At 47.0% G+C, this 26,754-nt stretch overlaps 4 protein-coding genes across 6 annotated transcripts; 2 read left to right on the forward strand and 2 right to left on the reverse strand.

The window, feature by feature from the left end:
* The first annotated feature begins 1,863 nt into the window (after window positions 1-1,863).
* LOC120639518 (formin-like protein 18) lies at window positions 1,864-6,566 on the forward strand. 2 transcript variants are annotated; one of them, XM_039915373.1, is made up of 8 exons: window positions 1,864-2,148; window positions 2,282-2,386; window positions 2,465-2,704; window positions 3,079-3,703; window positions 3,871-4,582; window positions 4,752-4,948; window positions 5,036-5,271; window positions 5,413-6,566. In XM_039915373.1, exons 3-8 carry the CDS (start codon window positions 2,558-2,560, stop codon window positions 6,298-6,300), a joined length of 2,805 nt encoding a protein of 934 aa, XP_039771307.1. In that variant the 5' UTR covers window positions 1,864-2,148; window positions 2,282-2,386; window positions 2,465-2,557; the 3' UTR covers window positions 6,301-6,566. The 2 variants fall into 2 exon arrangements, with proteins under 2 accessions (XP_039771307.1, XP_039771306.1); XM_039915372.1 differs by having other exon boundaries at window positions 2,475-2,704.
* A 691-nt stretch (window positions 6,567-7,257) lies between these two features.
* Window positions 7,258-8,814, forward strand: LOC120643028 (serine/arginine repetitive matrix protein 1-like). Its single transcript, XM_039919567.1, has one exon. It carries the CDS (start codon window positions 7,258-7,260, stop codon window positions 8,812-8,814), a length of 1,557 nt encoding a protein of 518 aa, XP_039775501.1.
* Window positions 8,815-11,867: 3,053 nt separating this feature from the next.
* LOC120639520 lies at window positions 11,868-14,198 on the reverse strand. Of its 2 annotated transcripts, XM_039915376.1 has the most exons (5): window positions 13,889-14,198; window positions 13,676-13,810; window positions 12,736-12,779; window positions 12,162-12,354; window positions 11,868-12,064 (listed from the first exon to the last, which is right to left on the reverse strand). In XM_039915376.1, the coding sequence occupies exons 1-4, from the start codon at window positions 14,181-14,183 to the stop codon at window positions 12,292-12,294; spliced, it is 537 nt and encodes a 178-aa protein (XP_039771310.1). In that variant the 5' UTR covers window positions 14,184-14,198; the 3' UTR covers window positions 11,868-12,064; window positions 12,162-12,291. The 2 variants fall into 2 exon arrangements, with proteins under 2 accessions (XP_039771310.1, XP_039771311.1); XM_039915377.1 differs by lacking the exons at window positions 11,868-12,064; window positions 12,162-12,354 and having other exon boundaries at window positions 12,417-12,779; window positions 13,666-13,810.
* A 121-nt stretch (window positions 14,199-14,319) lies between these two features.
* Window positions 14,320-16,383, reverse strand: LOC120639519 (cytochrome P450 93G1-like). The gene is made up of 2 exons (XM_039915374.1): window positions 15,399-16,383; window positions 14,320-15,305 (listed from the first exon to the last, which is right to left on the reverse strand). Exons 1-2 carry the CDS (start codon window positions 16,365-16,367, stop codon window positions 14,670-14,672), a joined length of 1,605 nt encoding a protein of 534 aa, XP_039771308.1. The 5' UTR covers window positions 16,368-16,383; the 3' UTR covers window positions 14,320-14,669.
* Between the last annotated feature and the right edge of the window lie 10,371 nt (window positions 16,384-26,754).

Below are 26,754 nucleotides of genomic sequence, written 5' to 3' on the forward strand. Positions count from 1 at the left end.
TTCACTGGCTCTTACACATCTGGATTTGCTTGCACTAGTGATTCTTTATTATGTATCAAAGATCTTGACCAAATATTATGTATAAGTTAGGTTATCATGCACATTTAACTATTCATAGGGTACCTGCTCCCCTAGTAGACTCGAACATTTCTTTAGTTGTGATATGTGGAACATATTGTGCATATTACAATCGTGCTGACAATTTTAAGTAATAATTTATCTCTCTTTTTCTTTCCAAGATCTTTAACGGACTAATATAGCTAGAGGACAACTTCCTTTTTTACCTTCAGTTTGCACAACCCTTTGATAGGTAACACTATCCGATACACAAACTCTCTTTCTTCAAAGGTCAATTCTTGTTGCCGAGTATCTTCATAGATTTTTTGTTCGGAGTGTATCACTTTCAGCTTCTCGCGGATAATCCACACTTGCATTTCTGCCTCTTTTATAATCTTAGGACCAAACACTGTCTTGCTCCAGTATAATGGAGTTCTACACTTCCTACCATATAAGTTTTTGAATGGTGCCATCTTTTAACTTTTAAGACTAGTCTGATAAATGTTGCTGATAGAGAACTTTGGATACGATAAATTCTTATTCCAACTGCATCCATATACTTCAGGGTGCAGGTCCTAACCATATCATCCAATACCTGATTTATTCTATCTATCTGACCATATGTTTGCAGGTGATATGTTGAGCTCGAAATTCATGTTTATCCAATGAATTTAGTAAAATAGACATATTTATCAAACATTGTTCAAATTGTTAAACTTTTGAAATGTTGGGGAAAAAAGAAAGTTTACTATGGATGAGTTGGCCGATCCTTTGCTCGGAAGGATTACCCTTGGGATTCAAATACTATGATCCTAGAATCTTTTTATTAAAAAACGAACCTCTAGAGTTTTTGGCTTCAACTTTGATATCTGTGACTCCAATATGATGATGTTTCTTACTTAGAAACTAAGAATTATATAATGTATGCTTCTGAATAGATCAGTAATGTGGCATGGTCTTCGTGATAACTCCCGCTACTCGATATAGCCATTTAGTCCCATCGTTATTGTCATATTCATGATTTTCAATGAGTCTTTCTTGTAAATTTTAGGTGACGTAGTGATTTTATTGGTATATGCATACATTATTTCTAGATTAATCCTATTCAATAAATTGGGTAGATTAATGATGGGACAACTCTCAAGGCGCTTGAGGTCAAAATGTAGAGGTTCCTTGCCACTAGCCCCGTGGAAGTATGAAAGTGGAGAAGTTACTCCAAGATTAGTGTACTGATAAAATAAAGATAATGTATACTCTCAACATTCCAAGTTGTAAGCTGTTTTGGTTAATCCAAATCAATTTGTGTTCTAGATTTGATCAAGCTTTTATAAAAACACACACAAATATCTACTACCTCCTTTCTTACATATATAACGCCTTTGATTTTTTACTCATTTCACTACATTTTATAAATATTTATGCAAACATGTAAATCTTCAATTTAAATCTAAAGTATTTTAGATGATGGACTAGTGTTACTTTTTAATTCAAATTAACTAATTTATTTATAAAATATTGTTGATTAAAGTTTAGATACTGTGATATATTTAAGAACTAAGGTGGTATCATATCAAACTAGTTTCGCTAGATATGCATAAGTCTATTTTTGACAGTGCATTTATTTAATAAGGTAGATATTAATATATTTTAAAATTAAATCGCAATACAATTTGCAACGTAATTGAATTTTAAAAGAAATAGTTTACCGCCGAGAAATAAAAAAATTTGTAGAATTTGGAAAGTAGCTTTTCGCTAGAAGCACGAAACCCAAAAGAGAAAAAAAAAAGCAGGGTAAACGTGCTTTATTTCTGCAATGTTGCTGAAAATGGTGGCTGCTCCTGACATCGAGGGCAACCTCTTGTTGGATCTCTCTCACCTCTGCTCACAGGTGCCACTTGAGCATGCATTCCCCACCCAAAAATAGATGCCAAGGTTGGAAACGGAGGATCAAGTCAGCAACAATGGCAAAGAAATTACTCTTTTTTCCGTTCCCATCCCCGCCGTATCATGCTCCTGCCCGGGCTCCTAGATTGGCGGCGGCTCAATTATTATTTTCCGTGGAAATTGGATCGAAGCCGCCAAGAATCGCAGGTTTTTCTCTCTTCCCCCCACGAATTTCTTCTGCGATGGATGAAATCTGATTTGCCTTCTGGAATTTGTTCTGATCCGCCATCATCTTGTCTTTCCTCTGGCCTTTGTGGCGGATTTGCCGCGCGACATGTAGAGGCTAGATCCAGCAACAAGGAGCGATCCTGGGTGCAAGTATTCTATCGAATTGTCGAATTTGCGGCTAACATTGGGGGCCTAAACATCAACGCCGAACTCTAAGGTGAGGGGTATCAGGCGAGGAATGAATTAATCTTTTTGACGGGAGGAATTAATTAATTAATCTTTGGGCATCCTTGAGGCAACTGCAGTGATCCCCATCGAGGAAGGGAGCAATGGCCGGTTAATTTCGTGGCCAATTGAGCTGTAGAAGCCAAAGCAAATTGTATATAGGATGAGGTGGCCGAGGAGCAAATTCAGATGGCTCCTCAGCGCATGCCTCATTTTTCTGCTGCTGCAGCTCGTTGGTGCGACCAGGACTAGCTTGTTCTGGCCACCAGCCTCCCTGCCGTCTCTTGCAATCCCAAGACAAGATGAACCGGTAATGACCAATGCTCTGCATTCATATATCACTTATATCCCTGTAACGTGATGTGTGTACCAAGTTCCACAGTTGCTGTGTTGTTTCCCTTAGATAAATTGAGCAGGTTTGGAGGACAGTAATAATGAAACACTGCTGCGGTTCATAGAAATAAGTGTTGCCCAGTCTGAATCTGTGTAGTTCTCTGTCAATATCACTGAATCTAGTCACTTTATTTGAAATACTTCTATGGTCATATTTAGTTATTTTTTATAGAGGCGAAACACCTGCTTTTCACTAACTGATGCCTGCATCACCATTGATACATTCAGAAGTTAAAATTGCCATGCCCACTCTTACTAACTGTTATTTCTCATACATTACATTAAACACAGGTGGAACAATTATGGCTCAGTTGCTATCTAAACTTGAGAATTCCTCAAGATGTTAGAAACAAGTCCCATTATAGCCTTCTATTCAGCACTATTGGCAATTCCTATAGAACAAATAATAAGAAGTCCTCTCCTCGGAAGATCAGTGTTGAGGAAGCAATCACTGCTAGTTTGTTGCCTGCAGAAGTTGCCAGCATCTTTGTGGACTGCTTAAACAAGCATAATTCCCCTTTCTCTGAACATGGACAGCAGAAGCAGCAGGAGAAAACCAGGAACTTATTTCTCAACTCTAACAGTATCAACCCTCCTTTTGCAATGAAAAAAAGACTTTTACTTGAAGGAGCATCTGCCATTGCTCCACCCCCACCTTCAGAAAAACAGGCAATAAGAAGTGTTTTGTCTTTCGAATCAGAAGCTCGCCCACTAGTCACTAGTATCAAAAAGGGTTCTAAACCAGAGCCAAAAGGCAAGAGCAAGGACAACAGTGGCACTGTTATCGCTGGTTTGTCAGTGGCCTGTATAGCATTGGTGGCTCTTATTGGTCTGTGCTGTTGTGCTTGTCGTGGAACCGATGATTCAGCATCATCATATGATGATAAACCACTGCTGAATTTGAGCGATTTATCAGGTGCTACAAAACTAAACACAATAGCTTTTGTTTTCTCTTTTTCAGTTTGTCCAATTTCTCTCTTGCATAGATGTTTTGTTGTAGGTCTTTCACACACAAAGAGAGAGTAATGCTTACTTGAAGCATAGTATACCAGTCAATTCATGCTTTGTTCCTAAATGCAACAGGTTCTTCTCGCAAGTCATGCTCTTCCCCAATTGATGTCAACCGGTTGGGGGCATTGTCAATCAATTCTTCAGAGACCGAGCATAAGGAATTTGTATTACCTAAGAAGGCAGCAGCAAGAGAAATGTCAATGAAGTCGGAGTTTGAGCGACGTAGCAATGCACAGGCGTTGAAGCTAAGCTCTTATGAAATAAGCACCGTTGCTGGATGTCCAGTGACCTCTACTAATTCTCAGGATGTGAAAGCTGCTGCTCAAACTCCTTCTAGTAATGCTAGCGAGAGCACTTGTGAACCTGCAGCAGATCCAGCACCACCGCCACCACCACCACCCCCTCTCCTAAAGGTTCCTCCTCCACCATCTGCACCACCTGCGCCGCCTGCACCGTCTGCACCACCTCCTCCAAAGTTGCCAGCAGCTGCTGGTTCAAGCAATCCGCCTCCACCAGGACCACCCCCACCTCCTGCTCCCAGGCCTGCAGCCGGACCTGGACCTCCACCGCCACCATCTAAACCTGGAGCTGGACCTCCACCACCAGCGATGCCCGGTCCTCCAAAAGCACGCGGGCCTCCACCGTTGAAGAAGGCAGGAAACGTTGCCGGTCCTTCCGCGGCAGACTCTAATAAAACAAAGCTGAAGCCATTCTTTTGGGATAAAGTTACTGCGAATCCGGATCAAGCAATGGTGTGGGATCAAATTAAAGCAGGATCCTTCCAGTAAGCTTGCCAACCACCCTGAACGTAGCTTACTGTGACATGATTATTGTTGTTGTATTTGCACCGGGCACCTGTCTTTACTACTTGCTTGCTATTGCTACTAACCAAAGATTGAGAACGTCAGGTTAGTCAGTGATATTAACTTTTCCACTTGTCAATTCATTGATAGGTTTAACGAGGAGATGATTGAGAGTCTTTTTGGTTGTCACGCTGTTGACAAGAAAAGTGGCGATGGCAAAAAGGATGCAGCAAAGGATGTCCCTCAATTTGTTAGGATACTCGATGCTAAAAAGGCGCAGAACTTAGCGATATCATTGAAGGCATTGAGTGTTTCAGCTGAAGAAGTACGCAATGCAGTTATGGAAGGTAAAACCAGCCATCTTATGGGCCTCTTCTTGTATTATGTAGTCGACAAAAACAATGTACCTTAAATTAATGGGTAATTTGATGCAGGGCATGAACTTCCCACTGATTTGATACAAACCTTGATAAGGTGGACTCCAACTAGCGACGAGGAGCTTAGGCTTCGGCTGTACACCGGAGAGCTCACCCAACTGGGTCCTGCGGAGCAATTCTTGAGGACAATCATTGACATCCCTTATCTCTACCAGCGCCTGGATGTTTTGCTTTTCATGTCCAGTTTGCCGGAGGAAGCTGCGAATGCAGAGCAGTCATTTAAAACCCTGAAGGTATGCTGGCTTCAGTAGTAATACTTATTAAGCTATCAAGAAGTCATTTTGTAGAGAAAGAAGAGAGGATATAAGTGTCTGATAATGGCAAGGAAATGCTGATAGTTTTATTGAATTGCACTTTTTTTTTCTTTTGAAAAGGTGGCCTGCCATGAGGTCAGGAACAGCCGTCTATTCAAGAAGCTGCTGGAGGCTGTACTCAAGACTGGTAACCGAATGAACGACGGCACTTTTCGAGGGGGCGCCCAGGCATTTAAGCTGGACACCCTCCTGAAGCTCTCGGATGTGAAGGGGGTCGATGGCAAGACAACGCTGTTGCATTTTGTTGTCCAGGAGATAATTCGCTCAGAGGGTGTGCGCGCTGTGCGGGCTGCCAAAGAGCAGAGCAATAGCAGCATGTCCAGCGTGACCTCTGATGATCTCACTGAGGACGTCAGTGATGACACGGAGCACTACAAGCAGCTAGGCCTAGGCGTCGTTTCCAGCCTGAGCGACGACCTCCAGAACGTGCGCAAGGCGGCATGCCTGGACTCGGATGCCCTGACTATCTCAGTGGCGAGCTTGGGGCACAAGCTGGTGAAGGCCAACGAGTTCCTGAACACAGGCATGAAGAGCTTAGACGAGGACAGCGGGTTCCATCGGAAGCTGACCCAGTTCATCGAGCAGTCTCAGGTGCGGGTGACCCACCTTCTAGAGGAGGAAAAGAAGCTACGCGCGCTCGTGCGCACCACGGTGGACTACTTCCACGGGAGCACAGGGAAGGACGAGGGCCTGCGGCTGTTTGTCATCGTGCGCGACTTCCTGGGAATGCTGGACAAGGTGTGCAGAGAGGTGAAAGAGGCGGCCGCCAAGGCTGCTTCTAACAAGAAACCTTCGGCAGCAGGAGCTGGATCAGGGTCAAAGGGCAGGCAGCCTTCGCAGGCATCGTCGTCTTTCCGCGATCCCCGGCAGCAACTGGTGCCAGCAATCCAAGATCGGAGGAGCGCGACGGCAGGCAGCTCTAGTTCGTCTTCGGACTCTGATGACTGACAGTGACTGCTAATGTTTTGTGCAGACTACACCATAGAGTGATGGGATGGGAACACAGCAGGTAGAACAAGAGTTAGCGGCTAGCTAGTTATGAATTGACTCGCTCACAGCAGAATGAAAAGATAGGGACACTACAGCCTAGTAGGTTAATTATATGATGATCTCTGCTTTGACCTCCGTAAATATTTTTCTTTATACAAATATGCGTTCTAGATATGTACAAAGATCAAGGCTGAATGAATAAATGTCATTTCTGTTCTTGTTTCGTTTTGGCGTGCTGGATCAGACATTCTGTGTGTTTGAGTAGGTGTTGTTTATGGTTTGTTTGTACCGTACTTTATAAATCCGTCATCCGTTGAGTGAAGATCAAGTTCTGTTGGTATTTCTCTTTTGTGTGTGCGATGTCATGGATGTGTTTTAGCGCATCATTTTGCCGTTGTGAAATGCTAAGAAAGTAGCATTCAGGCACATCATGCCAACATGAAATTCAAGCCAAATTGCTATCCTATTACTACGCGCGTTGTTTTTTTTTTTCCCTTCCGCCCACCTGAAATTCGAACCAGCTATATGATTGCGATTTTGTTATTAATTAAAAAAAAGCAAAAGGTTTGTCGAATGGTTGTTGAATAGAAAGGATCTTGCTTGGAGAGAAGGAAATGGCTGCCATATATAATATATAATCTCTCTTTCTAAATAGAGTATTTGCAATGAAGAAGTATTCCTACGTATAAATTGCCCATGGATGAACCACAGGAGACGAATCAGCAGCAAGGCGATGCATCAAAATGGCGCGCGCGCGCGTTGTTTTTCCCCCAAAAAGAATGAAAAAAAAAGGCGGGACGCGGAGCAAAAGAGAGCGCGCGCGCGGGCGGGAGCGCAACCAGCGCCGCCGTTTCTCCCTCCAGCCCTACAAATGAGGAAGCTATCCACCGCCGAATGGATCCATCCATCCCAGCCATGGCGCCCACGATCCCGCCGTCCTTCCCTTCCCGCCGCGGCCAGCGCGCCGCCGCCCCCACCATCACCATCAACTCCTCCGACTCCGATCTGGCCGTGCCCGTCATCGACGTCTCGTCGTCCTCCGAAGTGTCCGCGCCCTCCCCCGTCGGCGTCCGATCGTCGTCCGACAGCAACGAGGCCATGAGCCGCGCGAGGACGCCGCCGCGGCGCCAGCGTCCGTCGTCACCGGCGACGAGAATAAGTGCTGCGCCGCGGCGGCGTCCGTCCCCGCCCGTCCGCTCACCGGCCGCCACCGTCGCGTTCTCGTCCGTCATGAGCAGCGGCACGACCCTGATCGAGGCCACGACCCAGCAGCCGACGAGAATAAGTGCCGCGCCGCCGCCGCGGCGCCCGTCGTCTCCCGTCCGCTCACCGGTCGCCCCCGTCGCGGCCTTCTCCGACACGAGTGGCGGCACGGCCGACGACACCAGGAGCAGCCAGCCGACGAGAAGTGCGGCGTCGCGCCGGCATCCGTCCCCGTCCTTCCTCTCACAGGTCCCCGCCTTGTCCGACTGGGGCGGCAGCGGAATGGCCGACGACGCCAGGAGCAGCCAGCGGACGAGAAGTACGGGGCCGCGCCGGCATCCGTCCCCGCCCTTCTCCTCACAACGGGTCTCCGCCTCATCCGACTGGGGCGGCAGCGGCACGGCCGACGACGCCACGACGATCCAGCCGACGAGAAGTGCGGCGCCGCGCCGGCGTCCGTCCCCGCCCATCCGCTCACCGGTCGCCACCGTCGCGGCCTCGTCCGACCTGAGCGGCGGCACGGACGACGAGGTCACGATCCAGCTGACGAGAAGTGCGGTGCCGCTCCAGCGTCCGTCCCCACTGGTCGCGGCTTCGTCGTCCTACTGGGGCGGCAGCGGCACGACCAACACCGCCACGAGCCAGCCGAGGAGATCTGCGGTGCCGCGCCGGCGTCGTCCGTCCCCGCCGCCCGTCCGCCCACTGGTCTCCACCGTCACCGCCTCGTCCAACTGGGGCGGCAGCGGCACGGCCGGCAACACCAAAAGCCAGCGTGCGATAAGTGCGGCGCCGCTCCGCCGTCGATCCCCGCCGCCGCCCTCTGCCGCCACGTCCGGGCTCTCATCGGGCAGCGGCGGCGGGGCGATCAGCCAGCGCAAGAGGAAGGCCCCCACGCAGTGGAGCCTCAACGACGAGCTCGCGCTCCTCGCCACCATGGCCGACCTCCGCAAGGACAACCTCGGCGTGGTCCCCCAGGCTAGGTACATCCTCGAGGATATCCGAGGCGGCGGGCGCGCCTTCAGCCGCGGCCGCGTTGACGACCTGGACGTGCATGTGCTCTCCAACAAGATGAACCGCCTCAAGGAGAAGTTCGCGACGACGGCGGGCATCGCCAAGGACAACGGCGGCAGGCTCCCGCCGGAGGCGCCGCACCGCGAGAGGGAGCTCTTCAGGGCATCCAAGAGAGTGTGGCCGGAGGTGTTCGCGGACCACAGCGCCGCATACATGGCGGCCAAAGCCGGCAGACGTCGGGCCAAGCTCCGCCTCTGACGTCACGCGGCCGCACCTACTACCACGTACCTTCTTTTGCATATTGTCCACTGCTAGCTTGCTATCGTCAGTAGAGGTTGAACTCGATCTTATTATATGTTAGGTAGCATGCATCTAAGCTAGTGTCAAGCTAAGTATCGATAGGTCGATGGAGTCATTTTTAGTTCTAGATATAAGGCTATTTATATGCATGAACTATAGTAGCTATTTAATTTATATGCATGAACTAGTAGTGTCGTCTTTTGTCTTTTGGGTGTTCGGCCCTCACGCCGTCCATTCTCACGTAGCGTCTACGCATATCGAGTTATATATATGATCGAGCACCTTGCTTCTTGTCCAGCATGCAGTCGAAAAATGCTTGTTATTAATGCATGAACTTCTTTGATCCTAATTAATATAAGCGGAATGGAATTCGATGCGCAAGCAATAAATCAAGTTCCGTTCAGCAATAAATCGACTTTTTATTTGGTTTCATTGTGGAAAACTAAAGTCATCTATATATAGTCACAAACATGCAGATTATTCTTGCAGAAAACAAGTCCCCACATATATATGAACAAAATTAAGACGCACGCGTTTTGATCGATAAGTAGTCCACATATCCTTGCTGCAGCTTCAGTAAGTCTCCAAGATATATGATCTTAATTTCTTGCTGAGTATCTTTTGGGTACGCAACGCATACATACACTGTGTTTGATGATTCCAATTCTGGGAACGAACACGGGGGATCGAAGGGATAGGGGGCTCACCGAGGAGATGGAGAGATCTGCGGCGAGGAAGACGGCGGTCGCGCCGTGGATATGGATCTCGAGCAGGTTCTCGCGCGTCTCAAGCTTCGAATGTTGGGGAACGCAATTGAACCAGCGTTTGGCGGAGGCTTGGGTGCCCCCGGGATTCAAATAAATCAAAGCTTTGGCCAAGTTCACCAGGCCGCCCGGCCAGCCGCCGTAGCGCTCGCCGGCGCCGGTACGGTGTCCAAGAAGTAAGGAGACGCAGGGGGCGCCGTGATGGCAGCGGCAACGGGATCCTCGGAAGGCAGCCGCCGCCGCAGCTGGCGAAGAAGCCAAAGAGAAGCTGGGCCGGCTTTGCTGTGACAAAGGAAAATGAAGATGCTGCTGGGCTAGGTTGGGTTGGGCTGGGCTGCATTGGAGTAGGCGGGCCTTATATATATATATATATATATATATATATATATATATATATATATATAAGATGTATATCCTTAAGTATATTAATTTGGGTGTGGCGTTGCCACGCACAAATGGTCCTCGTCTATTTGATTTGGTATGTAATTTATTTGGGTATAAAAAGGATTCTTCAGTAAAATAACCAGGGAAAGCATTGCGGATTCGAATGAGGTAATGAGGTTTGTTTTGTAAAATATCCAAGGAAAGCGGATTGCATGTTCATTTGGAGGGGTCTTTTTGCAAAACTCCCTCTCATTTAAACAACCACTCCGTCCATGCGCGATCCGATGGCCGTCAATTTTTATTTACATGGCCGCTCTACCTGATACAGAGCACGGCCAGGTTTTGGTCTAAAAAAGATTGTGATGAAAATTTGAAACAAGGATCGGACTCATTCAGATCTCGTACTAGAAAAATCCAAATAAATTGGAGTACAATGAAGCTCCAAATCACTCATTCGCTCGTGTTCAAATGATTTCCATGCACAATTTTATTTAATTACTAGGAATTTAATTCCATAGTTTTTCTAGTTAAGATGGTCCAGCCCACAACTATAATCCTGTAGACCCTATCCTAGGGTACTCGCTTGAAGGGTATTGTCTGTAACAAACTTTTCTACCTTAATCACAACTAGTGGTTATGCACGTGCCTGGGCACGTGTTTGAAACTAATTCTATATCAACTCTACGGAGGTACATAATATACTCCATGGTTGTAAGAGTTCCACCAAGTGGACAGATCAAGAATATATATATGTCAACACCTAATGGACAGATTAACATAATAAAATTAACAATAATAATAGTTCAAGAAAAATATTATACCAAAGCCAACATATGAACTTGGTACAGGAATTTAAAATATGGTTTAATTGATGCAACACCAGAATTTAAAATATGGTCTAAAAATGTAGCAAGATCCATTCATATTTCTCACTCAACCTCTGGGTACACCAAAATCTTCTTCATTATTAGCCCACCTGCACATGTATCAATATTCACAAATAAGACATATTAATATTGTCAGAAATAAATATTTATAGCTGCACGATGCATATTATGGCATAAAAGATATTTTATCAGTGAATATGGAGGGGTAAATACTTGTACACAATGGTAGCACAATTGATGCTTGAAGTGGACAATGGAATATTGCACTCTTAAATCGTATGCAAGGTGCTGAAAATGGAGCAACCTTCTGCTCAATTCGCCTTGACCAAGAGCTTCAGGCTAGGTTGGACAGCTTACAGATGCAAGGCTTGTCATTGCTTGATAAGATTAGCCAACTCTGCGCCAAATTATTGGATTGATCAAACACAAGAAACTTGAAAATGAATCCTTTAGTGGCAATGATGTGTTAACAGTCCGCAATTACACTTTTGGGTACCAGAGCATATGCAAAGAAAAATAAAGAAATATTACATGAAGGAAAATAACAAACCCTCGTGCTTCTGTAATCCGATAAAGCTGATGACAAGGTGGTCTATTTGAGAATGAAATAATATCTTAAGCTTCTGTAATTCGATAAAGCGATCACATTTAAACTACAAGCAACCATGGTTAAAGAAAAATTTTACCCAAGATCCAATAATAGATGCACCATGTATAATCCTACACAAATAAAAAAAATTGTTAGATGTATACCACCATCCGTAAGCAAAGCAAAGTAAATTTGGGAGGGCATCATAAGCATACCTTACACGGCCAAGGAGACCTTCTGATCCAGATCCACCACTGAATCGAACGTATGGTGCCAACATGCCAACTAAAGCTACATTAGTAACTACTACTACCAACATATCCGCTGCATACAACTCGAACTCTGACCAAAACTCCTCTTATGAACCTGTGCAAATATCGCACAACACGTATTGATAACAGATAACTATCTGACATATCCCACGGGACACATGAACAAAACCATACAGACAAACAATCATCAATATCAATGCACAATACTGGTGAAAACAAATAGCTGAACCTACCTCTGTCAGGATCAATCAGCATCCTGTTCCGGAGAAGTGTGCAGGGCCTAATGGCAGGACCTAGGGGCCAGGCTGACGCCTTCCACACCCAACCAGTGGAGCAATTTCATGTCAGCGGAACCCCGTACAGACTTATGCTATCAACAATGAGAAGTTGAGAACACGGCAAAGCTTACCTGCAGTTCCAGGTATCTGAGCAGCAGCAACTTCTGAATCCCAACGCTATTGGCCATCTCGACCATGTTCGCGGGCAAGCTGGGCAGCTGAACCCACGCTTCTCCGCCTCCTGAACCACTTGATCAAAGCTTAGGATGGGCCCGAACTCAGAATGTAAATATTACTAAAATCAACACCTGAAGGGAGACCCTGCTGTAAAACAAATATTTTCAAAGAAACTCACTTAAAGAAAACATAAAACTCACAATTCTATAGATAAGAAAATGGATTAATGAGAAATTCATCTATATGATTAAAACCTAATTGTGAACCAATAGGCTACATCTTATTAGTTCCCTCCTAACATCAGAATTCCAACAAATAAATGCAAATCGAACTTGCTGCCAATGAATCAGTAGAGTATTATCAGTTATGTCCATTTCAGCAAAACATGAACCACTGATCAAACTTATAATGGGATTATTGTGATGATAGGCCCAACATTTTGAACAGGATTCTATATATGCAGTACGGAAAGCAAAAATGCGATCTTGACTGTAAAAGAATGTACAGAATAAATGACATTTAAGAAACCTTTCTGTCCACTCTTCCAAAAGTCCAATGTAAAAACCTATGATCTGCCAAAAGAAGAAAAAATAACATAAAAAATAGCAATGTTTGATCCCAGCATAACATTTTTTTCATCTAATTGTTTTTTCACCTAGAAGAAAATTAAGTAAATATAAGATCTACTTTGCACTTAATGATTGGCAACTTATCCTTTATTTCAAATTTGTTCAACAAAGATTAATAAAAAACTCTAGGCATCTATCATCTTCTCCTCCAATGAATTGTGTAGGAAGGTTAGCTACTCCTACAATGAATTGTGTAGGAAGGCACTTAAAAAATTATTCAACCAAGTTATATATGCAAGAATCGAATTAGTCTATGATCTGTGTTGATTTTTTAATTGTCTAAGCAATATCAAAACAATGAGCATTTGTGTTTTATATAACAAATGCAATCGTATGCATACTATATATGCAATATCTGAAAGCAGATGCATTCTAGCATTTCAACAAACACTTCGCGGGCATGTTGCTGCCACTAATCAGGAAGCAAATTTCGAAGGCAAGATTCTTGTAAGGATTCAAATAGATGCTATTTCCGAGAGGAATAAGAATAACACATTGAGGAAGCTACCTGCAAAACTTAGATATTCTATGCGTATCAATTCAGTAGCAGTATGCACTTTTCAGGATAACATAAGACACATGAGAATAAATGTTGTTCTACAAACAAAACAAGAAGCTGCTGAGACGGACAAAATTGAATCGAAAAAGGAATAACAGTGTTTTAGTTTTTTATAAGAGGCCGAATGCAGATCATGTCCATTTAGTTTAGATGACTTCAGGCTTTGGCAGCTTCCATTTCTTACATCACTAATTCATTTATGCTGTAGCCCATTGAAAACGCAGGCACTGGGTTATGAGCCAACCAAATTCTGAGAACACCAAAACCAACCTTATTTTACCTGGTGCTGAGAAAATTGTGTGCGTGACCAGTGTAGATGGCTTGGATGATACTCTTGTATCCGCAAACCACCTGGACTGCACACCACAGACAACAATTGTGTCCGGCCTTTTCGCTATCTTCCTCACCGGGTTCCCTGATACCAGCAAATGTCAATCCCAACTCCACCTAGCAGGGAATACCAAGAAAATACAATACAGGAACCAGTTCATACTGCTATTGAGTAGCTCGGAGGAGTAGAAATCCTCCCACGACTTCTTCATCACCTTGAAGTCATCGGACGGCGGGATCTCGACTGTCATCCTGAACTTGACTCCCTCCAGGTTGAGCTCGATGCCTTCGAGCTTCTCGACCAGGGAGCTCCGCCACTCGAAGTACTTCTCCTCCTCCTGTTCCTCGGTCATCCCATCCGCCTCGCCGTCGCCCTTGCGGGGGCGGAGGAAGGAGAGATCGCGGACGTGGAGGACGCCAGAGGCAACAGGCGTGGGTACGCGCGGGTGGGTAAGCATCGCGCGTGGTGAGAAAAAATATTGACTTTGGGCGGAAACATTCACCTTAATGTTTTTTTTTATCTCCCACCAAATTCTGTTAAACACTTAGCCCTTCCATATGGACATTTAAGAGAGGATTTGTGAGAGGGATGGCTGGATTAATACAGGTGAGAAAGCAACTCAATTTTTTTATCTTCTATAGTATAGATTATAGTATACAAGATGCACAAATCTTTTGCGCATATGATTCCTCCCAATTCAAACAATTTATTGATGGTGCAGTTATAACATAACACCAAGAAACACGCAGTGTGCTTCCAGCTTGATTGATGACGCGTGCATATGCTCATCAACCAACGGGATGACCAAGGACGACGACAAAGGACAAATGACTGTCACGCCGTGCATGGCGGTAGGTAGTGATGTGTATGTATAGACGACCATAGAGGACGACATCGTCGCAGTCGGCATGCATGCCGACGGAGTAAAGTCAAGTTAGATCGATCAGACGACGGCCGGGAATGGGTTGAGGCGAGGTGTGGGGCGGAGCAGGAGCGGTTGCTTGCGAGCGCACACCAGGCCGTCCGACTCATCCATGTCAATCAACTGGTGGCCGTCGCCACCGGCGGCCCAGTCAAAGCACTGCACGAGCGCGGCCAGCACGGCCGGCACGGACTGCAGCGCCAGACCCATGCCGGGGCATCCCCGGCGGCCGCTGCCGAACGGCATGAACTGGAACTGCTGCCCGCGGGGCTCCAGCCCCTCGGCGGCGCCGCCGGGCATGAACCGCTCCGGCCGGAACGCCAGGGGCTCCTCCCAGGAGGCCGGGTCGCGCCCGATGGCCCAGATGTTGATGAACACGGCGGTCTGCGGCGGCACGGTGAAGCCGCGCACCACCATCGCCTCCGACGACTGCCGGTGCGCGATGGGCGCCGCCGGGTGCAGCCGCAGCGTCTCCTTGTACGCCGCCATCAGGTACGGCAGCTGCGGCAGGTCCGCCTCGCCGGCGATCCGGCCCCCGCCCACCACGGCGTCGATCTCCGCCACCACCTTGCGCAGCGCCTCCGGGTGGTTCATCAGCTCCGCCAGCATCCACTCCACCATGGCCGCCGACGTGTCCGACCCAGCGGTCACCACGTCCTAGTAGATGTTTATATTATATTTATATATACATCATATATAAGACTAGAGTAAGTAAATCATGGAAACAAATAATTAATAAATTAATCATACGATGATGAAGGCCTTGATGTTGTCCCGTGTGAGCTTCACCTCCGCCGTCTTGTCCTCGGCTTTGTCCATGAGGATGTCCAGCAGGTCCTTGTGCGTCGTCGTGGCGTCCTTGGCCTTCCTGTGGTCGTCGTCGGCCGCGAGGAGCCTCCGCGCCTCCCTGGCCTCCTCCTTGTGCCTGAGGATCTCCTCCAGCAGCGCGTCGAAGCGGCGGTGGACGGCGGCGGCCCGCCGGCGGAGGCCCTGGAGGTCCCAGCCGCGGCAGAGGGCGATGTAGTCGTCGACGTTGAAGGCGCCGACGAGCTCGGCGACGGCCTTGACGAGCTCCTGCGCCTCGTCGGCGACGCTCCCGGGCACGGTGCTGGCGACCATCCGGATGACGGAGGTGTTGGCGAGGCGGATGAGCTCGCGGGTGAGGTCCACCGCCTCGCCGCGCGCCGACGCCGCCAGCGCGGCGCGCAGCAGCACCACGGCGCCGGCGCGGCGGACGGGGCGCAGCTGCTCGACGGTGCGCGGGCCGAGGAGCTCCGACATGCAGAGGCGCTTCATGAAGCGCCAGTGCGCGTTGTAGGGCGCGAAGGCGAAGCCCGCCGAGCCGTAGGCGAACTGCCGCGCCACCGCCGTGAGCGGCCGCTCCGAGATGCTGCCCTCGTGGGAGCGGATCAGCTCGCCGGCCACCTCGGCGGTGCTGGCCACCACGCAGTGCGTGGAGCCCAGGCGGATGTGGATCAGCGGGCCCACGCGGGACGCCAGCTCCTGGAAGGTGCGGTGGACCGGCGGCCGGAGCAGGTGGAGGTGCCCGATCACCGGGAGGCTCGTCGGGCCCGGGGGCAGCCGGGGGGCCTGCAGGCGCCACCAGGAGAGGAGGTGGTGCAAGGCCACGGCGGTGGCGGCGGCCGCGATCAGCGCCACTAGGACTGCGGTCGCCGGATCGGCGGCCATGCTGCTGCCCTGCTGCTCTTCCATTTGCATGCCTCTGGCCACCGTGATCGCGAGCGAGGCGCAGTGTCTTATAGCTAGTGAGCTAGAGATCGAGCTAATAGTGCTCAAAACTCTTCTTTTCTTATTACTAGCAGTGGTACGTGATATATGACGGCTGACCAAGATTACAGTAAATGTTTTGATGTGTACAAGTTAACTAATGAAGTCTACAAGATGACAGATGCTGGGCACCTCAATCGCTACCTTGCTTGCTTAATTAGTCGTAGCTACCAGTCTCGTACACACAGTACGTATACGGTATAGGGTATGTCACTGAAGCTTATATATATTATTTATTACTTCATCCGTCCCAAAATATAAGTATTTCGTCAAAATCAAATTAGTTCAAATTTGACCACCAATATTCTTGTGAATGAACTATTTTAAATATAAATACTTATATATTATGATAATTGCTTTCATAACAAATCTTGTAATATTATTTTTATCTTATAAATTTTTATAAATTATTTACTATTTATAGTCAAACTTAAACAAATTTGACTTTGACCAAACCAAGAAATACTTATATTATGGAACGGAGGGAGTACTAAGTTTTTCTCGCCGCCCTCTTCCGTCCATATGCAGGTGATGTATGATTTGGCCGCGATTTCCTGCAAAATCTCCATGCCTATGTACTATTTCTGATGCATGACTTGTATAAGTTTCTCTTTGAAAAGGGCCGACAAGTGTACTCCTCCTAGTACTTTTATCAGTCCTCGTGATTATTTGAAAAAAAATGCCCCATCACGACCTTGATTTTTTTTTCTGCATGTCTTAATTTCTTTTTATCCAAGGCTAAATTATAGGTTTAACAAGAAAGAACGTATAGCACTACTAGCAAACACCCTATCGGTAACAGTTCATATATAAGGGGACCTTAGTCCGCAACTAAGATAAAAAATATCAGTTCTTAAAAGAACGGCCTGCTTAAGTCAGCGTGGTGCCCTTTTAATATCGATTGGTATTTCCAGCCGTTTCTTTACTCCATTATAAAGCTACCTCTAACTCGAGCAAGACGAGTTCGAAAATGAAGATCAGGGCGCCTCCATTTATAGCCACTTGGGTGTGTCATGGGGGTCTGTGCACCAAAACACGCTGTTCAAGAAAAAACTCCACCTCATAGGCCGTGTTTGGTTTTTTTCACGCACGTTTCTCGAGAAGAGAATTTCGCATGCATGGAGTACTAAATGAAGTCTATTTGCAAAACTTTTTTAGGGATGAGTGTAACTTTTCGAGATGAATCTAATGACGGTAATTAATTGATGATTTGCTACATTGATGCTACATAATCATCCTCTAATCGCGCGGTCAAAAGTCTCATTAGATTCGTCTCGCGATTTACACGGGGGTTGTGGAGGTGGTTTTGTAATTAGACTTCATTTGATACTCTAAATTAGCGGTCAAAGAAGCTACAGTATTTCCACGAAATGTAACCAAACACGGTCATAGAGGGAGAAACGACCACAAGCCGGACAGGAAAGAAATCCCTTGTGACCTGTCAAGCAGGCCTCGAGATTCCGCGTCTGTGCCCCTGCCGTGCCATCACTGTGAACCCAGAGTCCCTGTTTAGTTGCATCCAAAATTCCAAAATTTTACAAGATTGTCCGTCACATCGAATTTTTCAACACATGTATGAAGTATTAAATCTACACAAAATAAAAAACTAATTACATAGTTTGCTTGTAAATCACGAGACGAATCTAATAAGTCTAATTAATCTATGACGGGACAATAATTACTAAATACAAACGAAAGTACTACAGTGTTTTACACCCTAAAATTTTTGCAACTAAACACGGCGTTAGATGAAGCCCGCCTGACTCGCTGACGTAAGGGGGGCTCCTAGTCTGACACCCCACCGCCTGGAAAGCCATGGTGTGGGAAGAGCTAGTAAGGCTGTCCACAATGGCAAGAGCAAGAGCAAATTTGCTCTTGCCTCGTTTCCCACGCCCTCTCTGTCTACAGTGCCAAACAGTACATCTATAGTGCCAAACAGTAGATTTACTCCTCCATTTCATCCTATCGCTGTGGACGGTGTAAGGCATCACGAATCACGGAACGATCAGCAACTCCACGATTAAACAAATCACAAAGCCGCTCATGGGCCTCTGATTGGTCTAGGGACCCGGGGTCCCTAGTAAGCCTACTTAGGAGACGAAAAAAGTAAAAATTAAGAAAGCCCCTCGACAGGGCCCTCCACTCTCGTGGGCCAAGGTCACACTCGGGCCCGCCAAGACGAGCCAACCAGTCTGACGGGGAAGCCTTCCCTAACCCAGCGACTAGGCCCTCTAACCGGACACCGCCAAATTGATCGTACAATTGTTGTCGACTCCAGATGAATTTTGGCCTCAAACAAGAACCATTGGAAAGGTCTTCTCGTTAGTTTTCCTTACATATCTTGAATGTCCAAATCCAAGCTCATATGCAACCTGGGCGTCTGCTTTAGTATTGACTGCTCCTGTACTCCAAAACAGACTCGAGGTCGAATCGGTTTGGGCCTCCACCTTAGTCCAATAGAAACAATGCGCCGTCAACCTTCAGCGTACCCATGTTATTCGACTCGGAACTTACCAACAAACTGGAGATTAAAGCTGATGCAGCCCTGCTTGCTGAAAAGACTCATGAAAAGAAACTCTACTATTCCTATGGTGAAGCTGCCTCCATGAAAAGTAAATGCGATAAAGGTACGGTTTGTGTTGGATATTGTTGATCAATCTTTACAAAAGCCGGAGGTCCGCTATTTATAGACTAACCCTATACCCCCTTGCCAATCACGGCTAGATACGACTTGGCTTACAAGAAAACAAACTTTATAAAACAGATTTGATCTAGACACGACTCAACGAGATAACTGGCCCACAACATTTGTCAGCCCATTTCACGCTCCATCAGTCGCGACGTCCTCCGGCCCACGGGTCTAATATATCTCCTTTCCCCTTGCTTCAACGTCTTCCATTGGCTATCTGCTACTCAGCATCAACTGGACACGTACCAACAATGGTATCAACACTAGGTCCCTGCGAAGACAAGGTGGCCAGTGAGGACAAGTCCAGTACAATGGAGGCAAGAAGAACAAGTCATGTTTCTTTTATTTGTTGGTATGTAATATGATTTTGTGACATCCTGGAAAATTCACCAAAATAAATCACTCGCTAAAAATAATTTTCAAAGCTATTTTTGTCGTTGAGCTAAATCTTTTTCCGTCTGAGTTCCTAATCTCCCAAAATCTTTCCCGACGACCCGCCGTCCCGACACCCGTACCAATTACCGTCACGTCTTTTTGTTTTCTTTCCTCGTTCTGCGTGCACATCGCTTCCTGCCAAAGCCACGCAGCGCGCTGACGGCCAACCGACCGCTGTGCGTGCTTGACCGGTCCCGCGGTCGTCGCCGCGACCTCCGCTGCCGCGAATCACGCCGACAGCTCTCTCTTTCCCTCTCTCCCTTTCCTTTTCTTTTTTTCCTTTTTTCCTTTTCCCTTTTCTTTTTTTCTCCCTCCTTCCCTTTCTTCCTTCTCCCTCCTCCTACTTTCCTCCCCCCGCGAGCAGCGCTGCAGAGCAGAGCCGAGCTCGAGCCTGCGCCGGCCATCGCCCTCCCCAGCACCCCTGGCCCCCACCTCGTCCCCTCCTCTGCGCGCAGCAGTGCCCACTTGCCGCCTCGGCGCACGCGCCCGCCTCCGCCGGCCTCCGGCGCCCCGCCCCGCCATTGGCCGCCGCACCTCCCCTGGATGCGCCTCCCCCACTACGCGCCACCACCCACCCCTGCACGCCGTCGCCTCAGCACCACCGCGCCGCTCCGCGACGCCAGAGCGGCCCCCACGCCATTAACGCAGCCCTACAGTGCTGCCCCTCGCCGGCCGGCCACCTCCACTGCGACCCGTCCTCCTCCTTGCCATGCCTCACCTATAAATAGGCCCTCCACCTCATCCTCAAGCTCCACAACCACCACCGCCGCCCCTAGCCCCCTCCCCGACCCTACAGTGCCACCGCCCGCCTCCACCGGCCGCCGGCGCCCCGCCTGCTCACGCCACCCCCGCTCGAGCTAGGTAGGGGAATCGAACCCCCTTGAGCTCCTCTCCGTTTTGCCCCACACCCCCGCTGCCGCCGTGGCCCGAGCTGCCGCCGGCCAGGGCGCCGTCGAGCTGCCCCCTCCCTCCCCTGTTCTGTCTCGAGGTAGAAGAAGGTGAGGGCAGTTTTGCCCAAAACTCCCTCCCTTCTTCTGTATTTAATTAAGAGCCCCTTCTCTATGTTATTTTTCCAAATAAACCCCCCATGTTCTCTCTATTTAGAAAATGAACCCTTCCACTACACAAAATAATTATGGATAAGCCCCTACCCTTTTTCAGAATATTTTGGATATTTTCCGAAATTCCAACTAAGTCATTTTCTCTCCCAGAGAAATTACAAAGAAGCCCTTGAACCCCCGTTTAACCCCTAACCACTCCTTTGACTCATTATTTCATGCGCCAAAAATCCTCCGTTTGCTCCAAAATTTTACCACGCCATTTCTAACATAATTCCGGCCATGTCATTAGAGAACCACCCAAAAATATTACTCCCATCTCCATATCTTAATTTCTTCCGATTCGAGCTCGACGATAAAACCTTTATTTCTTTTTCTTTATTGTGTGTTTGTTTGTGTGCGCCGTAGATCACGGTGTGAATGAGGGAGAACCCGTCGACGAGCAGTACCGTGAGCAAGAGTCTGAGGACCAGTACCGTGACCCCGAACCCGAAGGACAGTACTTTGATCAGGACTTCCCGGAAGGCTTTGTGAACGGCAAGTCCAATTCCATCCTTTGACCTGCATATTTACCCCAGTTTTTCAAACACAACCTATCAACCTGTTTTTACAAAATTGCATATGATTTACTGCTGAAACCCTTTGGATAGCCACCCCTTGGTTGATATGATTATTCCTTCATGACCTAGATTAATCTCTAAATATGATTCGTTCTATTTAGATATTAATCACCGCTAGAAATGCTTAGGACTTGGTTACTCTACTACACTTCAAAAATGATTACAATGAGTTTTTCAAAAAGAAAATGTGTGAGTGTGTATAAAGGGTGAAAGACCCTTGTTTGGTTTTGGTAATTGAGTGACAACTTAGGTGGACTAATAAGTGTTTATGATGAGATACACATGAGATTAGTCCACACAAAGACACTAGTATGAGCAACATGTGCCATGGAGGAGAAATGTCTAAGGGTTGATGCTATGCTCATATAGTGTGATCGAGGAGCTCATTGCATATGAGACATGACATGGAGTTATGTGACCAAAGTGGAGAAGATCAAGACAAGGCTTGGCTTGATGGACCAGTTGCAATAGAGAAGGACAAGTCAAGGCTTTGAAGCGAGGGACCGCGAGACGGTGAAGCTTGGGCAAGATTTGGTGCCAATGGACTGAGGCAACGGTGAAGAGCCAGAAAGGTCAAGATCGATGGACCAAAGAGGTTATGTGATGATATGGAGTGGATCATATCATTCAAGAAAGATCAAACCAAGTGTTGACTCATGATGATGATCAAAAGGCTTGATGGAGTTTGGTGCTTGTGTGGCATCAATATTTGGGAAGATAAAATGGAATGCGCAAGGCAAAGGTATGACTTGTAGGGCATTTCATTTCACCGGTCAAAGGTTGTGTAGAGAAATGCATGACCAGATTTAGGATAGATGGCCATACTATCAAGAGGGGCAAACTTGTTTGCATATCGGTCATCTAGTGCCACTTGAGCGATCTAATATTGCGATGTTGCTAGGATCGAGTGGCGTGGGGAGATCAAGTGAAAGTTCTTTGAAAATGATTGTGAAATGCTAACACACATGCACATGGTGGTTCACGTGGTGGTGTTGGCACATTTGCAAAGGAGAAAGAGTTGGAGTTGATGTTTATCAATTTGGAGAAGCAAGAAAGGCTTTTCGGTGTTCTTCGGAGATTAGGTTGGCTCTTGGAGTGAAATACTGCTTTGTTCCATTGTGTTTTGGATCAAATATTCAGTTGGGTTGTGTAGCTCTCTGAATAAGCTTTCCATAGAGTCCAAGATCACCAAATTTGGGCATTTGAGCTAAGAGTTATGGTTGTTTTACCGAGATACATTTCTGCTGGAAATAGACCTGCGGACGGTCCGCTACTTGGGGGCAGACGGTCCGCCGTTATCTCGGATGAGCTCGAACAGAACTGTTTTTGGCTCTGTTGGTGGTCCAAAATAAACTACGGACCGTCCGGTCCATGGGGGCGGACGGTCCATCTTTAAAAGCTGAAACGGGCGCAAAAACTTGGTAGTTCTGTCTTAGGTGTCCAAATTGTACTGCGGATGGTCCGGCCCTTGGGGGCGGACGGTCCGCCTCCTATAGAAAATTCTGGGATAGAAACACTGCGGTTTCTGTGTGTGCTCACTTTTTGAACGGCGGACGGTCCGCCGGTCACTTCCAGATTTAGTCAGAGACGTATGCAAATCGGTTGGTTCGAAGTTTTGAACCGCGGACGGTCCGCCCTAGGGGTGCGGACAGTCCGCCCGGGGCTCTAACGGTCGACTCTGACACATAATCATTGCAGTTCTAGCCGTTGGTTTTGAATGGTGGACGGTCCGGTCTCTGTGAGGCGGACAGTCTGCGAAAACTCTGTTTTCTCGGGATTTGAGTGTAACGGCTAGTTTGGGGCCTCCCTCTAAAAATAGAGGGTGTGGCCGGCCATTTGAGGTTGCTGAGCACCTTGGGGACTTGGTGTCCATGTGTGAGAGTGCTTGAGAGCCCTCTACTCACTCTAACTTGATAGTAATCATCCGATCGAGTGAGAGAGCGATTCTAGTGCGATTGCTTTAAGAGATTGCATCAAGTGGCACTAGGTGATCGTGTTGCAAGCTGGTGTGCTTGTTACTCTTGGAGGTTGCCACCTCATAGATGGCTTGGTGCAAGAGGCTCCGTTGAAGCCCACGAGAAGATTGTGTGGTGCTCCAGAGAAGAGATTGTGAGGGGTATTGTGCTCACCCCGCGGGAGCCGCGAAGAGCAACTCTAGTTGAGCGAGACGTGAAGAGCAACAAGTGGTCCGGCCGGATCATGTGCTAGAGCTCGGTGTGAGCACTCCACGTGGGAGAGTGTGACTTGAGAGTCACCACTAGCAAGAGGATCGGCGGCAACCTTGGAGCTTGTCTCAACGGGGATTAGCTTGGTGGCAACCAAGTGAACCTCGGGATAAAAGTCACCGTGTCAATCTTGTCTACTCTTCTCGGTGGTTTGCATTCTCCAAATCATAAGCCTTGTATTTACATTCATCTATATCTTGTGCTTGTGTAGTTGCTCTCTAGTGATTAGTTAGCTTGTGTAGCTTGCTAATCATCTTCTTGCTTGTGTAGCTAGAAGTAGAGATCCTAGTGTAACTAGTTAGCTTGTGTAGCTTAATTAGTTGCTCGTGCTTAGATTGTGTAGCTAAGCAAGTTGAGCTCTTGGATTTGGATTGTTATAGCGAAAATGACCTCTCATGCCATATTTCAATATAATGTTTTGGCGATTGATGACACACACAATACTTGGACTAATGTGATTGTTAAGATGACCATTCTCAGGCTTTTAGGTTCAAGTGATGACAAAGAGAAGATAGGCGTAGCTAGGCCCGAGGGGAGCCGCCCCTCACAGGTCTCAGGGCAGCGCCCTGAAACCTCTTCGGTCCAAAGGATTCGAAGATTGAAGAGACCGTGAAGAAATCAAGTCAAAACAATCAAGACAGGGATATTTTAGTATCACCGGTTGAACCGACGCTAAGAAAATTACATACGTCGGTGCATTGACTTGGAGCATATCTGGGAGTTTTGGTAACACCTTTTGAACCGACACCAGGAAAGTTGAATACGTCGGTGCAATGAACTCAGCAGCTGAGGCAAAATCTATGCACCGGATGAACCGACGCTAGATATTGGTGAACGTCGGTGCAGTTGTTCAGAGAGTTAGTTTTTCAGCAACTACACTCACCGGTTAAACCGACGCTGCATCGGTTGATTACGTCGGTCGATTGAGATTGCCGTTGAAGTATAACGGCTAGTTGGAAAATGCACTCACCGGTTAAACCGGTGATGACAAAAACGGGAGCATCGGTTTAACTGGTGATAGCGCTTTTTGTCAGCCTTTTTTCCAACGACTAGTTTGGGGTGTGTGGGCTATATATATGCCACCCCACGGCTCATTTGAGAGTGCTGGAGATCAAGGAAGTATACAAGAGCCAAAGATCATCTCCAACCACCTTAGAGCTTCATTGTACACCATATAGGCTTAAGCACACTTGTGAGAGTGCTTAGTGCTTGTAATAGGGATTAGTTCTTGCGAGAGCTCCCTTGAGAGAAGTCTTGCTGCGGCAAGCAATCCTTGTGATCCGTCGTGTGACCCTCTGACTTGGTGTGGAGTGGCAACGACACTTTGTGCGGGGGAAGAGGAGACCCCCTCCTTGGTGGAGAAGCTCCGTAGTGGATTTCGAATGGGTGTCCGAGAGAAACGGTGGCGGTGCACGAGACTCGGTGTCTTGTGGGCACTTGCCTTTGCTTGCCGGCATCGCCGTGGTGGCGTAGTGCAAGACAGTGATCGGAAGAGCCTCGGTGTCCCGTGGACGTAGGCGTTTGTGCCGAACCACGTTACATGACTGTGTCTACTCGGGAGTTTGCATCCCTCTTGCACTTACCTCTTTACTTACCATATTACGTTTCCGCATTTACTTTATCTTGCATGCCTTTACTTTCCTAGTTAGTTTGTTTAGGATTGGCTATAGGTTGCAAGTATTTTGGGGTAAGTAGAGAGTAGCAAAGATAAACCTTAGTCATAACTAGCATGTATAGGACGTGTTAGGTTTATCTTATGCAAGTAGTTTGAGCCCTAGGTTAAAAAACGATTAGCGACCCTATTCACCCCCTCCCCCTCTAGGGTCGGACACCCCGGTGATCCTTACAATTGTGTATCCTTGTCCTTGAGCATCTTGTGAGCTTAGGTTTGGTTTTGTGCTTTTGCTCATTAGAATTGTGTAGGAGCTCCCCCAGTTTGTGAAGTACTAGTGCTTAGGCTTGTGTGACTTGGCATTAGAATCGTTAGGAGAGCTCTTACTAGCTTGGCACTCCATTTGCTTTGTGTAGGATCTTTTTGGAGGTGCCTTAGAGTCATAGTTAGAGGGGTGAAGTCTTGGCTAAGCGAATAGATTCAATTCCGCATAAGTTTCGGTTAGCCGGCGTAATTAGTTTTAGAAAGAACTATTCACCCCCTCTAGTCCGCCATCTCGACCCTACAAGTGGTATCAGAGCCGAGGTCTCTCATTTGTGGTCCTTACCGACCCGAGAGGATGGCGACTTATGGGTTAGATGTTGAGTGTCCACATATTTTTGATGGCACACACTTTGCACGGTGGAAAAATTGGATGATATGCAATTTTAAATTTATTTGCCCTCAAATGTGGTGGATGGTGGATGTAGGTTTTTCTCATGTGTTAGATGAAGGAAATGTAACTCCAACACAAGATAAATGCCTAGATCTAGACATCCAAGTTACTAACATCTTGTTTAGATCTTTGCATAATTGCATTCTTGGTGAGATCATGGACAAGGAAACCGCCCATGAGATTTGGAGTTATCTAAATGAGAAATATGGGGCGGCCTCCGATGATCATGATGATTATAAGACCAAGGAGGAAGTGCATGAGGATGATGAGCACATCCATGATATGGTGGTTGTGGAAGATTGCTCTACCTCATGGTCAAGTGATGATGATAATCAATCTACAACAAGTTCACATGACATGATTGATGATGACGATTCAAGTGTTGCAAATAATGATTCTACGTCAAGCACGCTTGACTAAATTATTCGAGGAAGTGTTAGCTAAAACAATCAAATTTGAAAAAGAAAACTCTTTTCTCAAAGACACATGTGAACAACAAAAACATCTACTTTATGTCATAAGTTGTTCACATGAGGAGCTTAGTGTTGCTCATGAGAATTTGGTACTAGACCATGCTTTACTCACTAACAAGCTTTCTAGTAAAGTAATTAAAACTAGTGAGAGCTCATCATATGGGTCGAAGGATCAATTGCAAAATGTTGCTAACCCTTGTGATGTAGGCAAGAAACATGTATCCACCTCATGTGATGATTTATTGTCTATGCCATGTACTTCACATATAGATGCTTGTTCTTCTTCTACTATGCAATATGAGACTAACCTTGTAGAAGAAAACAAAGATCTCCAAAGTCAAGTGAAGTATTTGAGCAACAAGATAGAGAGATGGACAAAATCAAAAGTCACACTTGAAAGCATAATAAAAAACCAAAGAAGTTTCGGTGACATGAGTGGCATTGGTTCCAACAAGAGCAAAGTTAAAGGCAAGAAATGGGGCAAGAATAAA

The sequence above is a fragment of the Panicum virgatum genome, chromosome 7K, assembly GCF_016808335.1.
Source record: "Panicum virgatum strain AP13 chromosome 7K, P.virgatum_v5, whole genome shotgun sequence".
NCBI lineage: Eukaryota > Viridiplantae > Streptophyta > Magnoliopsida > Poales > Poaceae > Panicum > Panicum virgatum.